The sequence below is a fragment of the Schistocerca serialis genome, chromosome 2, assembly GCF_023864345.2.
Source record: "Schistocerca serialis cubense isolate TAMUIC-IGC-003099 chromosome 2, iqSchSeri2.2, whole genome shotgun sequence".
Taxonomy (NCBI): domain Eukaryota; kingdom Metazoa; phylum Arthropoda; class Insecta; order Orthoptera; family Acrididae; genus Schistocerca; species Schistocerca serialis.
In genome coordinates, this window is record NC_064639.1 from 313359498 (window position 1) to 313376910 (window position 17413).

A 17413-nucleotide genomic window follows, 5' to 3' on the forward strand; every position below is an offset into this window, starting at 1 on the left:
CATAGGGAGAAACTATCATCGTAATAAAACAAGTGAAATTAGAGCTTGTACAGAGAGATTTAAGCGCTTGCACACTGTTTGAAAGTGGAACAGTACAGACATAGCATGAAGTTGGTTCGAAGAACTATCTGCCAGGAACTTACTTGTGAACGGCAGAGTAGTCATGCTGATGTAGAAAACTATGGGTTAATCTGGTACGACCAATGTGAAGTCGACATAGGACAGTGGATTCTTTCTGGGAAGAACACGAGCAGAAGAGCCATGCTGCAGTAGTCTCCCTGACAATTCATAGTCTGCATAGAGGGAACAGTAGCCTGTCAGATAGTGTCCAAGTCAGGAGAGATCCTATTTGCACCCACAAATCCGTAATTGTGACCACGAATACTGAGTGAGTAATCATTTCTTTCGCCAAAAAAGCCAGCCAATTTATTCCCTGGGATAGCCACATGACTTAGAACCCTGAGAAAAATAACCGAGCGGCAGTACGACTCAGGTCAGAATGAAAGTCGTGAATAGCAAAGTTCAGAGGTTGACAAGAGCAACACTGATAAACAGCCTGGAGGCTGCTCACAAGGCACTACAAATTAAAATATGGTCGAGGAAGGTCTGTTTAATAAAATGTAGGGCTGTGTTAATGGCTATCAACTGCACCATAAAAATTCTACACATTCCCAGAAACATATTTCTGACTGACAGGCGATGTGAAAGCATATCCCATCCTATCCATGGTTTTTACAGCCACCAATATAAATGATGGTACCACCCCAATAATCCTCAAGAACTGAGAGGTGAAACTTTAGATCCTTGAAATAGTGGTCAGGGTATTAATCAAGAAGAACAGGAGGAGGGGAAGGTGCAAGAAAACTCATGAAGCACATTCTAAGGAGGTTATGTGGGGGTCCAGTCAGTAGGCCTCTAGGTATATGCCAACTGGTAACCCCACTCGAGGGATATAGCCTATATATCTGTGTGTGTGTGTGTGTGTGTGTGTGTGTGTGTGTGTGTGTGTGTGTGTGTGTGTGAGTGAGAGAGAGTGTTCTGAACTGTACAACAATGTACAAGCATTGGGGGCCCAGGAGTCAGGATCAGGATGGGCTGTGGGAGAATGATAGAAATGCACAACTATTGTTTTTGCAGGAGAGAAATGGATGCCACAGGAAAGGGTCCAAGGCCTTTAGGATGGCACCCTGGAATTGGTGTTCAACTGAAGCTGTAGATAGAGAGCTGACCAAATGTCAAAGTTGTGATGTACCGCGTGGGGATGACCAGTTGTCCAACACATCACTAGCCCAGTGATTGCAATGAAGATGACTGTAGCACTCAGCAAGAATCCTTGCAGCATGCCATTCTCTTAGATCCATGAGGAGCTGAGTGATGTACCATCTCTAACTCGAAACAACCAGTGAAATAAAAAGTGATGAATAAAAATTGGCAGGGAGCAACTGCAAGGAGGTATTGGTATTTAGAAAAACCCTGTTGTATTGCCATTTCGAACATAACCAGATGGTTAGTTGTGGATCTTCCCTCCCAGAAACCTTACCATAGTGCCCATAAGACCTCATTTCACAACTCAGCATAAAAATTGGGCTACCATCCTGTGAAGCAGTTTGCAGGGCATGCCGGTGAGGCTAGTCAGTTGTTAGCTGTAGATGGATGTCGATTTTCTGTGTGGCTTTAGGATTGGGATGATGATATCTTGCCACTGTGAAATGAAAACACCTAGCCAAATACAGCTGAAGATGCTGAGTAGGTGGAGTCTGAGTAACATTCAGATGTTGGATCACCTGATTATGAATCAATCAGGACCTGGGCTGTATCAAGTGATGAGCCAAGAGACTTAAGCAGTTACCAGTCAATAAAAGAATCGTTGACGGGGTACAGGATAGGAGGGATGTGTTCATCTCGTGTTTTATGCATTCGAAAGATGGCCGGGTAAGAAGAGGATGCCACTGCAGTCATAAAGAGGGTTGTGAGATGCTCAGCAAGAACAGAAGCATCAGCAGATATACAGCTGTGAATGAGGAGACCCAGGATAGTTGCTTATCTTGGTGGCCCAAAAGACTACAGAGCTCTGCCATACCTGGGGTGAATTTAATTAGACGTCCAGCCTTATCACAGAGTTTTGAAGGCAGCCTTATCAGGAAGCTTGAAAGGCAAAGGTCTCAAGTTCAAATCTCATTCTGGCATGCTGTTTTAACCTGCCAGACGTTTCTTAAAAGTTCATGTTTCTCCTACGATAATTTTCAATATGGAAAAAAGGAGCATGAATAAAAAGCCATGAAAGGAGAGATATTGGTGGATCTGAGCTGTGAAACTGACAGTCTCCTGAGAAAAGAACTTAAATTTGTGTCGATTAAACATGTATTTTCGAAATAGTAATGAGAGATTAAAATTGGGCTACTCCGGTGAACAAAGAGAAATTCTCTTTATAAGATGGTGTCATACTTGGCCAAAATCATGCTAGATAGACAACATTACACAATGGACTAGCGTGCTGAGGAAGAGGAGACACCACCTCACAGTGCGGTGGCTCATGAGCCTCAGCTCACGCCCTGGATATCGTGCTGGTTCAGTAGGCACTAGTCGCCAGCCCAATGTCCTCATAGTGCAGATCTAATACCTTTGGCTAAGTTTTCTTGCAAACTGGTATTAACAGCTTCTATTGTAGGCTCATAGGGTTGCAGAGGGGACTTAGTAGACAAAGTTTTGATAAGGAATCCATGTCCAGAAATGTATTGTTTGGGTGAAAAATAAGTTTAAGAGCAAATCCCACTTCACAGTATACATACAGTTAAGATAAAGAGCTCGGGCGTCTGTGCTCTACAGGAGCCCTAGGCATGGCCATGTTTCGTCTGGTTTTCTTCTACATGACAAAGGATGCACTCTTCAAGTTGACAGTGTGCCATGTTATGGAGCACCAGTGAGCCCTGCTAGTTGCAACTGTATCAGTCCCTCGAAGTCATGGTTGTACTCTGATGAAAATGGTACACTATACTGCACTTGCCATGAGAACTGTTGAAAGCACTCTCTTCTCAGTTTGTGAGCATACCATAATGCAAGAGATTTGAAAGTGATCTGGCCTTCAAACTTATTTTATATCCAAACAGTACATTTCCAGAAATGGCTTCCTTATCCAAACTTTACCTGCTACTTCCCCCTCTACAGCATGTAGAAGCCTGCAATAAGAATTGTGAAACAATCTGTGTAATGTAACTGTATGCAAGTCAGCACTGAACATACTCCATATAGAACTGCAGAAATTGAAACTTCCAACCCCTCCCCCCTGGGTTGTTTGCTAAGAGTTGGAGTTGACATTAGGATGTTATTATTTATTGCAGAAGAGAATGGAGATATTCATCTCTCCCAGAAATCATCATCGATTCCCAAATTTCTGCTGAAAAAAATAAAGATACAGAACAGAAACCTGGGCCATGCCATCTTTTTGCGTCCACTGAAAGTCTACCTGGCTTTTAAAATGCTGACACTACATTTAATGCAGATAGACAGCTGCTTATTTTGGCAGCACTGTCCTTTTCCTCAATTCAGACTGAAAATCTGTTTTCACCCATGTCTCCTAAAATGAGAGACAAATTTTAAAATGGGTGTATTGTTCACTTTTTCGTGGTCCGCCACTTCTCAATGCTGTCACTGTGTCCTAACACAGACAGCTGACTCTGCAGCATCCAATCAGTCTTACGAAGCACCCATTCTTGCAGATGATGTTTGGTTACTGCTTTCTCACAGCTACCTGGATTATAACAGGGAAAGGAAACTGCAATGTAATTTATTTACCATTTTGAACAAAGCAGCCACTCCAAGGCAGGTGATAATATCGTGAGGCCTATGCTGCTAAACAATGCCAATGCAGTGCTGAAATTCGTCACTTTACTAACATTTAGAAGGCATGAGTATTTTATTAGAAGCAGATCCTTTAAAACTTGACACCGGAGGCAGCTGCTGGAGGACCTCAGAGCATATTCTGTGCACAGACATATCCAATAAGGAAAATAGTGGCAGGAGTTCTTGAATGAGGCCTGCGACACCTTTACTGTCAACACGTTCACATTGGGACACACAAAAACAGCACATTTGCTACATGTGAAATGATGGTGTTAGGCGAGGAGTCTTAAGAGTTTGTATGGTGGTAAGTACCTATGGGACCAAACTGCTAAGGTCATCGGTCCCTAAGCTTACACACTACTTAATCTACCTTAAACTAACTTAGGCTAAGGGCAACATAGACACCCATGCCCGAGGGAGGACCAACTTCCGACGGCCTTAGACAACATGGCTACCCTGCACGGCGTTGAGTTTATGACTCATCACCCATTCATAACTGAGGCTATCTATACATACATCTCAACTCTGCAGAAACACTTAAGTGCACGGCAGAGGGCACTTTCTGTGTGCTGTAATCTTGTCTTTACAATCCCTATGGAAGTGATATTTTGTGAATTATTGTATATTCCTAGAATCATCACTTAAAATTGGTTCTTGAAACTTTGCAAGCAGGCATTCACACGTGAGCATCCACAGAAATTTAGCTGGGGATGGGCAAAGTGCAAGACTCTAAAATTGGCAAACAAGCTTTATGTTACAAAGCAATTGCTAAAGCTATAGCACTGAATCACTGAGATTAGCCAGCCACATAATGCTACAACCAGCTAAATAAGTGGTGCAGTGGAATCACAGGAAATCACTTAATTGTGTACAAGAAATTTTAATTAGTAAAAGCTCTGTATTCCGCAAAGGGAGGGGGGGGGGCATAAATGCCTGTGGATGCCTATGCTTTCATGGAATAGTTTTGGGTCTGTCATCTTTCCTACAAAGCTTGTATCCCCTTAGCAAAGAGAAATCGGAGGGCTTGATGAATGTATCTTGTAGACAAATACAGACAAGTTTTGCCTGTAATGCAATTTTTAGTTTGTGTCTGTGTGTGCTGCAATCATTCACTGATTTTGGGTATCATCTTTCAGTGGTGTTTCTGCTACCCTTCTCTCTTCATCATGGTGGTTACTATAAGTGAAAGAAAAAGAGGAGTGAGAGGTGGTGTTTTACTAACTCGTATGTGTCCATATCTCCATAACCTATATTGAAGGCTTCCTGGTCAGATGGCACTTACTCTTATTTCACAGTCTTAAGTTTACCTCTGACTGTAGCCTTCCTCTATTTTGGTGACAGGAACTGAGCTGTAGCCTGGGACGCACTATCTCTATCTAATGATTGAAAGGGTTCTTTAGTTGGCTAAATTTATTTCAACTAGACAATTCTTTCTTGAGTTATGCTTGGAAGATTTATTTTGCTTCAGCATATGGTGCACATTTTGTAACTTTAATTACCTGGACTCTCTTCTTTCCATTGAAGTTAGGGCATCCCACCTCCAGACTGGATGCTAACCTGTGGAGTTAATGCACCATGGCAGGGATAAGCATGTTGTCTCCGATTCAAGAGCAGCACGACCAAGTCTTCAACAGGTTGCACCACATCTACTACCCACAGTGGAATGGAAAATCTCTTGCATTCAAGTACCTTACCTGAATGAAACCTGCCTTGAGATACCCAGGTAATACTGGTGTATTGAAAGCAGTTCTCTCTTTCATACAATCAACCTTTATCATTGTATCACAAGCCTCTGTGATGCCTTCGGCCTGCACTTCAATTATAACAATTATATCTATGACAGGCAATATAAACTTCATAACTCCATTTTGCTAAATTTTACACGAGAAGTAAAAATGATTTCTTAAAATAATAATAATAATAATAATAAATGTGTGTGTGTGATGCAGAAAGGTGCTACATGTGCAACACTCTACTAGAAACTTAGGTACTGACATATTAGAGACATCAGTGCACTTCCAAATCTTGTCTTTGATAATGGAGTTACTGGAATTACGAGGTTTTCACAGACAGATGGAGTTACGATGTTCTCATTGTCTACCATTAATATCTTAACTTATAACACTATCTTCATTTGAATGAAGTTTCAAGCAGCACACTGTTGACTGGGTGCCCTTTAAGTTCCTTAACTTTCAATAAGTTTGTCACCTTCTGAGCTGTTACATCTCAAAAAACAGAGTGTTATTCCTCATTCACTTCACTGATTTAACTCCACCAAGCAAACCATGGCTTATATAGAACACAGATAGTTTATCAAACAATCCCTTTTCACATTTCATTAATATGTTCAGCATAAAGGGACATTTTCTGTTATCAACTCAAAAGCTTCACAGGGAGGACTACATATTCAAGCTCTTGTTTGTTTGGATGCTTTTACTCCCTGGCAGTATACCTACTCTACTGGCAATATTTTTATTTTTTTTTTTTTAATTTCCAGGTTCTTTGGAATAATATAAGAACTGAAATTGTAGCAAAACAAAAGCAGAACTTCCTAAAGTTCCGTCACAGAGGATGATCAATGAGTATTGTCCAGTTTTATTCTGGCACCACAGCTAACGCTGAGTGATATTAATACCAGCGGCATTGAGAAACTGCTGAAATGACAAGAAACAGTCAAACAGTCATAAAGTGAAGATATACTTCATAAGCTGAGGACCCCATGGTCATCAATCTACATCTGCATCTATACTCTACCAATGACTGAACTGCACCATACAGTACATTGTGTGTTTATTACGTATTAGGATTTCTTCCCACTCCACTTACATCAGGTGCTTGGGAGCAAGATCTGTTTAAATACAGCCATGGATGAAGTATCAGTAAAAGAGGTGAGAGCATCCTGAGAAAAATTCCAGGGGTTAACACTAAAAAACTCTGTACAGCAATCAACAAATTATCCTTAAGATTTGGAGCTTTCAAAGGAAGAAGGAAGGAAGATTAAAGCTTAACATCATACTGACAATGATGTCATGGATACTATGAACTGCATAAATAATCAGGACTCTACGCACAATCACTTTGATTTTATGTTCATTTAGCTACGCCCCTCTATTTCATCAAGTTACATGTATCTGTACCGTATACAAAAGTCGTATGTCTGCGTCACAGTAAATTTTTTAGTTTCACAAATTATTGCACATGTGGGGGATATTATTCTCAAAGTTGGTGTGCCTCTTTATTGTGCTATCGTTAACTTAGAAAGGAACCCTACCATGGCCTGTGATTAACAGTACTGAATATGACTAGATAATGTATCACCCTTTCTCATTAATTTCAATGGTTCCTATGATGTAATCGAGGAAAGATCTAAACTTTGGAAAATGTTGGTTGTAGTGACCGATTTGTAGCGCACCCTGAAGTCAAGGTTGAATGAAAGGCGATAATTTGCTTGCGAGTCAGCAAAGCTAAATGAACATTGCGATAATTGATTGGCCTAATGTTTACATTCACACACTATTTAAACGCATTTTGCCATATAAATATAACATCCTTTTCGCCATAAACACAAACTGCACGTTACATTCAGAAAACATACCTCTGATAATGGATATGTCTCCGAGTATTTTGATGCTCATTCTGTAAATACCTCGCAAATAAGCTAGGAAAAAAGCAGGAGGAAGAGGGGGCAGTAGCGGTGACCACTACGTATCTCACCCTAATTGGACCAATTACCCGAGGGAGTATCGAGTTATCACCCATGATATGGTTCACTGTATTTCATCACTTTCATTAAATGCCTTTTTGTTGTTTTTTTCTCCCTCTAAACAAATTAAGTATAGCGTAGATACGAAGTAGGCTACTTTTCTCAAAAGCTGACAGATCTTATTCATTAACTAAGAAACAGGTTGAAAACTACATCTACCATCAAATCACATTGTAACTTATCGCATATCATGCACCTATTTCGCACATCACAGTGTGCACATTTTTAAACAAAAAACATTAAAGGGACCAAAGAGGAAATTATATTATAACAGAATTTTCTTTCATGCTACATAAAAGTCTTATCGTATTTCTATTTCAATGTCGTCCACATGCACTGCGTAAGAAATAAAATAATAAATTAAACACATACTGCAATCCTAAATGCCGGTTGGGAACTTGTATATGCCCTTAACCTACATTAACACCAACGGATGGAAGCAAGAAATACTATGTGAAATAAAAGCCATACTCTCTAGTAACTGATGTCACTTGTAGAATTTAAGTCAGTTCAGCATGTTGAAACGCACCTTTCCGTTATAAACAAAGTGCCTTTCCCAATATCTCTGTTGTTAACGTGTGCGACAGTGGCGGGCTGTTGGTGTCTTATGCCTTCCGTAGGAGGTGGAAAATTACTTAACACAACCATTTCCAGAGTTTCAAAATTACACACAATTGCAGATCAGTCCGAACATTCATAAACAAAACACTAATACATGTACACAAAACACTTTCAGCTTACAACGCCTCCCGCGTGCTGAATTTAAGAGCAGCTGTCACTTGTACCAACATACGCATCATGGAATGTGTCTGTAACACACGCAGGAAGGCTACATTTTGGCTTTGTTATGTTGCTAGAATTGGTATCAAACAAATAACAAAATGTTACGAGTGGGCAGTAGCATACACGTATTTTGTATACTGTGAAACATGTTATTAACCGGCAGTTTTGACGGCACTTAGCGGTCATTATGATTTTGTGTCCGTGCATCATAAGTTGATGTTTCTAACTGCTCGATGATAGTGAGAATATCCTCGCGGAAACCCGCATCTGCGCAGTGGATACTTGGATTCATTGATCGACTAGCGTGTGTCTACACACACTACGTCAGTAATCACGCCACTGCCAGGGGCTGGAAAGCGGGCGCGCGATTGGTTGACTTGAAAGTTCCAAAATACGACAGATCCGTAGCTGTGTTGTGAGCACACTTTGTGCTTTGCGTGTGTGACATCAGCGCGGGGAAGACGTTGCAACAAAACGTTTACTTAGTTGCTTATCGTGGTAAGTAAAGTCGTATTTTAATTGCTTATTATTGCTCATTAGTCTGGTTTTGTTACATATTGTATTAACACATGGATTGCTTAGGTTAGAGTATGAGGTAAAAACCGGTATGACATCAAGCCGTAGCTTGGATGAGATGTCATTGCAGTTCATACTTGATAGCGTCTTATATCTTTGGAGTAGCTTGTGATTGTATACATATGCGGGAGCATCACCAGATTTAGTTGCTGTAAATTCACGTATATAAAGCGGAAGAAATGTTACTGTGTATCTAAAGGAATCCAACCACTGTATATCGGAGAAATAATTAATAGCTAGTACTAGAGGGAAGCAACTGTAGGCACTGCCGGCCGTTTTGTGTATTGCATGCAGTGCGTGACAGATGCGTTGTTGTGTGACGTATCGCCAAAGCATGGTCCATGAATCAGTCAACGCAGAAACTACCGTAAATTTTGAACACACGTCACGGGAATTATTGTACAATTTGCTGCTTAAATGTGATTTTTTTAATAATCTACGAAAAGAATTTTAGATGTACAAGCAGCATGTATTGAGATACATTAATTTTAGTAATGGAAACCTAAATGCGAAAAATACGCTAAGTAGATTCTTGATTGTGTATAAAATTCTGAAAATTGTTGTATCCATATACTGGTTAACTGCTTAGTTTTGAACATTTCGCAGTATACAGAGTATAAATACAAAAATAGTATTTGTACATAGTCTTTATTTTCTTAAATGACTGAAATAGAGGACCACAGATAGTTGACATGTAACTTGTTTATAAATACTCGGGAAGAAGTCACGTGTTCTAGTCGCTATGAAAGCGACAACGGGAAACTGGTTTAACACTTACAATAACATTTTTTAACTTTTGTATGTGTTAAATAACCAACCCGAGTCGGTTTTTAAGAGTCAAGGGAAGGGGAAATAAAGTTATCTATAAATCTGTTACGATTCATGCTCATTGAGATAATTAGTGCACAACACATTATAAAGAACTGGGCGTGTATCTTACACGCTATCTACAAATGCAGCCTGCCTCACGGAAAGCCAAATCTTCACTGAACGTTTACAAATAAAATTACTATAACCCCGATTAGTTTTCTTGCTTATATATTTTCCATTTTCAGTGATAGTAAATGAGTTTACTTATAGTGGCGGCCGTGGAACGCTTTTATCACCAACGAGGTAATCGTTGAAACACCTTCCATACCCATACAGGTCTTTGATTGTGTTGGATTTAGGTTTCCTAAAATCGCTGAAGACAAAGTCATGGCTTGTTTGAAAAGCACACTTCTGATTTCCGTCCTTATCCTTACTTCACCCGACCTTGTGATCCATTTCTAATGATCTTGTCGACGGAACGTCGAATCCCGATTACTGGCACATGTATATAGAGGACATACCATGCTAGATGCAGTTTACTTTTCACTGCTAAACGAAAGTTTGCACCGACATAAAAAAGACCAGGTAACTTACATCACACGATTTATAGTAATATAAACAAATAATTTACACCCCATTTTACTCAGACAACAGTACTCTAAAAGCTGATATCTTTTACAGTTACCTGCCGACATTTCTATTCATAGCAGGGCCTCTTTGGTTGTCATCCGCGGCACCCTTATATCACAGCGGCACGTCGATATTATTCTACGCCCCGTTTTGTTACCCTTCATGGTAAGCCCTCCGGGGCTTACCTTTCAGCAAGATAATGCCCGCCCATATACAACGAGAGTTTCCACTACTTGTCTTCGTGCTTGCCAAATCCCCTACCTTGGCAAAGTCGCCGCGCCCGTTCTCTACCAGTTGAGAACGTTTAGAACATTGTGGGAAGTGCCCTCCAACCATCTTGGGATTTTGACGTTCCAAACGCGCCAATTGGACAGAATTTGGTATGATGCCCCTCAGGACATCCAAAATTTCTATCAGTCAGTGCGAAGCCGAGTAACTGCTTGCTAACAGCGCTTGTCCAATAGCAAGTAACTTAAGCAAGCACTTGACGAGGTGATTACAGAACAAAAACTTGCGCAAGTTTACTTCTGTAAGTCGCTAGCACAAGTTAATTTCAGCAACTTGCTTCAAGTACTTGAAAAAGTGTTTCCACTAGAGACTCGTCGTGAGATTGGCAAGTGATTGTTTACAGTGTCGTGCTAATAAAAACTACAGCAGTCTCCATCCTTGTTGCATTACTATTATTATTATTATTATTGAAGAAAAACTGTGACAAAAAATGTTAAAAAAGAGATATATGGGTGAATAAATGGACACAGAGATGTACATATTTATCAGGAAACACTACTGAATGGATTAAAATTAGAGGCCTTCGCTCAGATCAAAAACATTGAGAATGTCGTATGCAATTTTCGAATATCTTCTGTCTATTGTACAATAAAATAACCAGGATACAAAAATTACCAAGAGACCATCATTCAATTATTCTTCGACTTTTGCAAACAGTATTTATTACTTTTATGACTGCCATAATGCATTCAAGAAAAGGATACAAAAAAGCCGCAATGTAGACCACAAAGAAATCGGCAAGCTAGATCACAAAGAAAATCGCCTTTTAATTACTCTTCGATTTTTGCAAACATTATTTATCATGAACATAATGCATTTTTGTTTACGCCAAGATTAAAAATCAACTCAAGTGCAAAGACGGCTCTACTGCCATTCTACTGCCAGAAAAAAACCAATCGGTTAATGTTTTGGCAGTTTCTTGGCTGACGGTGACCAAGTATATAGGCCGACGGAAAAAATCAAAGTACCGAACAATAGTTAATGTAGAGTAGTGAAATTTCGGAAATGCTTGCCTAGGTTACGTATCTAAGTGACTGACATTGCAAGATCACAGGTTACCATAAGCGTGAGATAAGCCATTGCAAATGTGAAATGCTGGTACATTTACAAGGTGTACAACTTTGCTTCCGCCGTTTGCCGATAGGTGGCGACAACGGTAAGTAGCGGTCGAAAGAAACAAGATTGCAGACATCACGAAGTTAGCTTGGACCTCGGTCATTCAAACATTAGTCGATTCGGCGGAGTCTCATCGAATGCTCTCAAGTACGTATGGTAAGGACGCTATTAGCGAAAGAACGTGTCGTGAGTGGTTTCAACGATTCAAGAACGGTGATTTTAACGTCATTGACTGGCATAGTGATGGAAGAGAGAATGTTTTCGAAGATGCAGAATTGGAGACATTGCTGAGTGAAGACTCGCGTCAAACTCAAGAAAAATTGGACGATTAGTGGGAGTGACACAGCAAGCCATTTCAAAACGTCTCAAGGCTGTGGGCATGATTCAGAAAGAAGAAACTTGGGTCCCGTGTGAGCTGAAATCAAGATACATTGAACGGCGTTTGTGAGTTTGTGAGCAGTTGCTTCAGAGGCAAAAACGGAAGGGATTTCTGCATCGCATTGTGACCAGGGACAAAAAATGGGTTCATTAGGATAACCCTAAACGCAAAAAATCATAGGGACATCCTGGCCATGTTTCCACGTCGACGGCCAAACCGAATATTCACGGCTCCAAGATCGTGCTCTGCATTTGGTGGGACCAGCTCGGCGTCGTGTACGATGACGATGAAGTGAAACAATCACAGGTATTCGTTACCGAACGCAATTAATGCGTTTGAGCAGAGCATTAAAAGACGAATGGCCGCAATACATGGAGAGGCACTATAAAGTGATTTTGCAGCACGATAACGTTCGAACCCAAGTTGCAAAAGAGGTCAAAACGTACTAGGAAACGTTAAAATGGGAAATCCTACCCCGCCCGCCGTATTCTCCAGACATTACTCCCTCTATCACGTTTACATCAATGGCGCGCATGGCCTGGCTGACCAACAATTCCGATCTCATGAAGAAGTCACAAATTGGATCGATTCATGGATCGCTTCAAAAGATGAACAATTTTTGACGCGGGATTCGTACACTGCCCGAAAGATGGGAGAAAGTAGTTTCCAGCGATGGAAAACACTTTGAATGATACATGTATAACCAATTTGTTTCATTAAAGCGTCAAATGCTGGAGAAAAAACGGCGGAAGCAAAGTTGTACATGTAATAACCGATGTAACTGGCACATTGTTGAATGCAAACGTTGTGTTGTACAGTTTGCCGGATGGAGTTACATGCCTGTTGCACTTGGTCGGTCAATACAGGAACGGACAATACTGTTGTGGATGACGCTAGAGATTTCCTCCGACGATGTCCTATATGTGCTCTATTGAAGACAGATCTGGTGATCGAGCTGGCCAGGGCAACACGGCGACGCACTGTAGAAAATATTGGGTTACAACAGCGGTATGTGGGCGAGCGTTATCCTGCTGGAAAACACTTTCTGGAATGCTGTTCATGAATGGCAGTACAACAGATCGAATCACCAGATTGACGTACAAATTTGCAGTCAGGGTGCATGGGATAACCACGAGAGTGCTCTTGCTGTCATACGAAATCGCTCCCCATACCGTAACTCCAGGTGTAAGTCCAGTTTTGTTGCAGACGCTTACCTGGTCTCCCCCTAACCGACACATGGCCATCAGTGGCACTGAGGCAGAAACAGATTTCATCAGAAAACACAACAGACCTCCATCCTGCCCTCTAATGAGCTCTTGCTAGACGCCGCTGAAGTTGGAAATGCTGGTTTGGGATCAGTGGAGTGCACGCACGATACAGGGCCTCTGGCTCAGTGGCTGTTTGAAAGTAGTTTGTGCTCGAGTGTGAGTTAATGTGATGACAACACTTTAGATTTTAGACCCTCCGTGTCCTGAATGGCACCTCCTAGGGAGCGGACCGAGTGCTCCTCCTCCGCCTCTATAGCGCCTTAGTGCGCTCGAAATTGGACTATGGAAGCATAGTTTACTCCTCTGCTCGTCCGTCTATTCTTCGGCGTCTTGACTCTATCCACCACCGTGGATTACGTTTAGTGTCTGGAGCTTTTTACACCAGCCCTGTGGAAAGCCTTTATGCTAAGACTGCTGAACCTCTGCTGTCCAATCGGCGAGCTGTCCTACTGAGTCTTTATGCAGCCATCTGTCTTCCATGCCTGCTAATCCGGCCCATGACATTTTTTTCGACGCCTCCTTGGATTTAGGGTATGCAGGCTGCCCTTCTTCCCTACTACCACCGGGAGTCCGCTTCCGTCAACTGCTCCATTCTCTTTTCTTCCACTTTCCTAAGACTTTCTTGACAACTTGGGGTACAGCACCGCCTTGGCTCCGGCCCCGGACCTGGACCTGCCTGCTCCGTGACCTTTGTCAGTTTCCCAAGGATGGTACCCCTTCTCTTGTTTATCGTCGGGCATTTGCTGCTCTATGCGCACAAATGAAGGATGCCACATTTATTTACACCGATGGTTCAGAAACATCGTTTGGTGTTGGGAGTGCCTATATTGTTGGCGACACCCCCAATCGATTTCGGCTTCCCGGCCAGTGTTCGGTTTATACTGCGGAGCTTTACGCTGTTCTCCAGGCTGTCCAATACATCCGTCGCCATCAGCGGATACAGTATGTTATCTGCTCAGATTCGCTCAGCTCTCTACTCAGTCTCCAAGCTCTGTACCCTGTCCACCCTCTGGTCCACCGGATTCAGGACTGCCTCCACTTGCTCCACTTGGGAGGCGTCTCTGTGGCGTTCCTCTGGATCCCAGGACATGTTGGTATCTATGGAAATGAGGCGGCCGACATAGCGACCAAAGCTGCAGTCTCTCTTCTTCAGCCAGCTATTCGCATGATTCCCTTCGCCGATCTACGGAGTGTTTTATGTCGTCGTGTTGCTCTTTTATGGCACGCACATTGGTCGACACTTCCCAATAATAAATTGCGGGACGTGAAAGCTCTTCGCTGTGCTTGGACCTCTTCCTCCCGAACTCGTCGTCGGGAGGAGGTAATTTTAACTAGACTCCGGATAGGGCACTGTCTGACTTTTATCCATAATTTCTGAAAACCTTAGGGCACTGTCTTTTTAGCCATCGACATCTTTTACGCGGCGATCCACCCCCACTCTGTCCCCACTGCTCTCAACTGTGGACGGTGAGACACCTTTTACTTGAGTGCCCCTATTTTACTCCGCTATGCGTCCGTCTACAGCTATGTCGACTGATATATCTCCCATTTTAGCAGATGACACGCGCTCAGCCGATCGCGTTCTCGAGTTCATTAGTGCCAGTGAGATGACGTCATTCATTTGAAGCTCTTTTTTGGGGACAAACAACTCCCCTTCTATAGTGGTTTTTTAAGCTTTCCTTCTGTTTTTGGTTTCCCCACTTTTTTTGAGTTTCGCTCCCATTGCTGCTGGTTTCCAGTTTCGTTTTTTTACCTTTTCGTAAGTCACAGACCGGGCGCTAATGACCGTAGCAGTTTTGCGCCCTAAAACCATAACAAAAAAAGGCCTCTAGCTCGGAGCTGTTCTTGAAGTAACGGATTTGTAACAGCTGACTGTGTCATTGTGGTGCCAACTCAGGTTGCTGCTGCAGATGCAGTATGATGCGCCAGAGCCCCAAGCCGAACACAAGTGGTCTGCCCTCTCCGTAGTGCACGTGGCCGTCTGGAGCTTGTCATCGTGCGACCTTTACGTTCCAGTGACGTCCACTGCCAGCAGTTATGTGCAGTGGTTACGTTCCTGCCAATTGTTTCTGCAATATCGCAGAAGGAACATGTAGCTTCTCATAGCCCTACTACAAAACCTCGTTCAAGCTCAGTGAGGCGTTGTCTTTAAAGGCACACTCACCACGTCCATGCGCAAAGGTAACTAACGCTCACGACCGTTACAGCGTTTTCAAAACAAACTTGATTTGCATCCTACTAGCGCCACTCTTACGCGACTTGCGCGAAATTTGAATAGACTTAATTTTTCATACGTAGAAACATGCCTACCAACTTTCATTTATGTCGCGCAACTCCTTCTTGATGTGTTTTTCCTTCAGTGGATGTTTATGGGTTCACATGGCACATTTGCTTCCTTTCGTCGGTCTTTGTGCTATTCTCCTTTTTGACACCGACATTATCCTACCGGCATTGGCCACACAAAACTTATGCAAGTTTGAGATAAACTTCCAGCGAACTGGCAAGTTGATCAAATACTTGCAGCAAGATGCAAAAAACTGTTTCCACTAATTTGCGGAAGTTACTTCTGCAAGTAGACGGAACTTGCGGAAGTAGACTTGCTGAGGGTGTTTCCAGATCAAAGAACTTGCAGAAATTGCTTCTGCAGGCGATTTGCGGAAATTTACTTGCTAGTCGACGTGCACCTCAAGGGCCATAGGTAGACCAACGCGTTATTGAATTTGTGAAGCTCAATCTCTTAAATAAATCATCCGATTTTTCACCATTAGTTTGTCTGTACGTGCAAGTCAGATACACTGATTTCCGACCCATTCGGATTATTCCCTGGCGATGTGTCCTTTTTTCCTTAGAGTTTACAATACAGTTTTGTCCACAGTATAGCGTCGGCAGTAAACGATGCATGGAACCTAGAGATCTTCAATTCTTTACGGGAAGTCGTTCGGAGCAAATCTAATTTGTTTCGGTCTCGACAGGAATATACGTGTATTGCCGAAATCATCCTTACTCGGTAAAATAAGTACGAGGGTGAGTCAAATAAAAACCTTAAATATTTTTTTAAATAATATTTATTGTGCAGAAGTGGTACACAGATGTATCAATTTTCAACATAATTTCCCCCACGCTCATTGCAAGTCCTCCAGCGCTTACAAAGTGCATAAATTCCTTTAGAAAAAAAATTCTTTTGGTAGTCCGCACAACCACTCATGCACCGTGTGGCGTACCTCTTCAACAGAATGGAACCTCTTTCCTCCGCTTGCGTCTTTGAGTGGTCCAAAGCTACGGAAATCACTTGGTGATGAGGAATGACGCCATTCCTTGCTCGCTCTCTTCGTTTCCGGTTGGTGGAAGTGAAATCACGTTTCGTCCCCAGTAACGATTCTTGCAAGGAAGCCATCACCTTCTCGTTCAAAGAGCCGAAGAAGTTCTTCACAAGCATCAACACATCGTTCTCTCAATTCAGGAGTCAGCTGTCGTCGCACCCATCTTGCAGACACTTCGTGAAATTGGAACACATCGTGCACAATGTGGTGTGCTGACCCATGACTAATCTGTAAACATGCTGCAATGTCATTCAGTGTCACTCGGCGGTTTTCCTTCACTATGGCTTCTACTGCTGCAATGTTCTATGGAGTCACAACTCGTTGTGCCTGACCTGGACGAGGAACATCTTCCACTAAAGTCACACCATTTGCGAACTTCCTACTCCATTCGTAGACTTGCTGCTGTGACAAACATGCATCGTCACCGTACTGAACCTTCATTCGTCGATGAATTCCAATAGGTTTCACATCTTCACTACGCAAAAACCGAATAACAGAACGCTGTTCTTCCCTGGTGCACGCCGCAAGTGGGATGGCCATCTTTATACTGATACTGCGACGGTATGTGTGTATCTGCACTATGCTGCCACCTACAGGCCATTCTGCACGCTGTTTGTAGCACGCTTACTAACTTACATAA

The 17413-nt window shown here is 42.3% G+C and overlaps 2 protein-coding genes across 3 annotated transcripts in view; one reads left to right on the forward strand and one right to left on the reverse strand.

Annotated features, from left to right (window-relative positions):
- Positions 1–8487, reverse strand: part of LOC126457106 (methylosome subunit pICln) — an 81471-nt gene extending 72984 nt beyond the window's left edge. Inside the window, exon 1 of the mRNA XM_050093152.1 lies at positions 8133–8487. Coding sequence (XP_049949109.1) covers positions 8133–8251 — 119 coding nt within the window. The 5' untranslated portion in view covers positions 8252–8487. The remainder of the gene's footprint in view (positions 1–8132) is intronic.
- A 199-nt stretch (positions 8488–8686) lies between these two features.
- Positions 8687–17413, forward strand: part of LOC126457105 (long-chain-fatty-acid--CoA ligase 4) — a 284484-nt gene continuing 275757 nt past the window's right edge. For both annotated transcript variants that reach the window (XM_050093146.1, XM_050093150.1), the window contains exon 1: positions 8687–8884. The gene's annotated coding sequence lies outside the window, so the exon portion shown is untranslated. The remainder of the gene's footprint in view (positions 8885–17413) is intronic.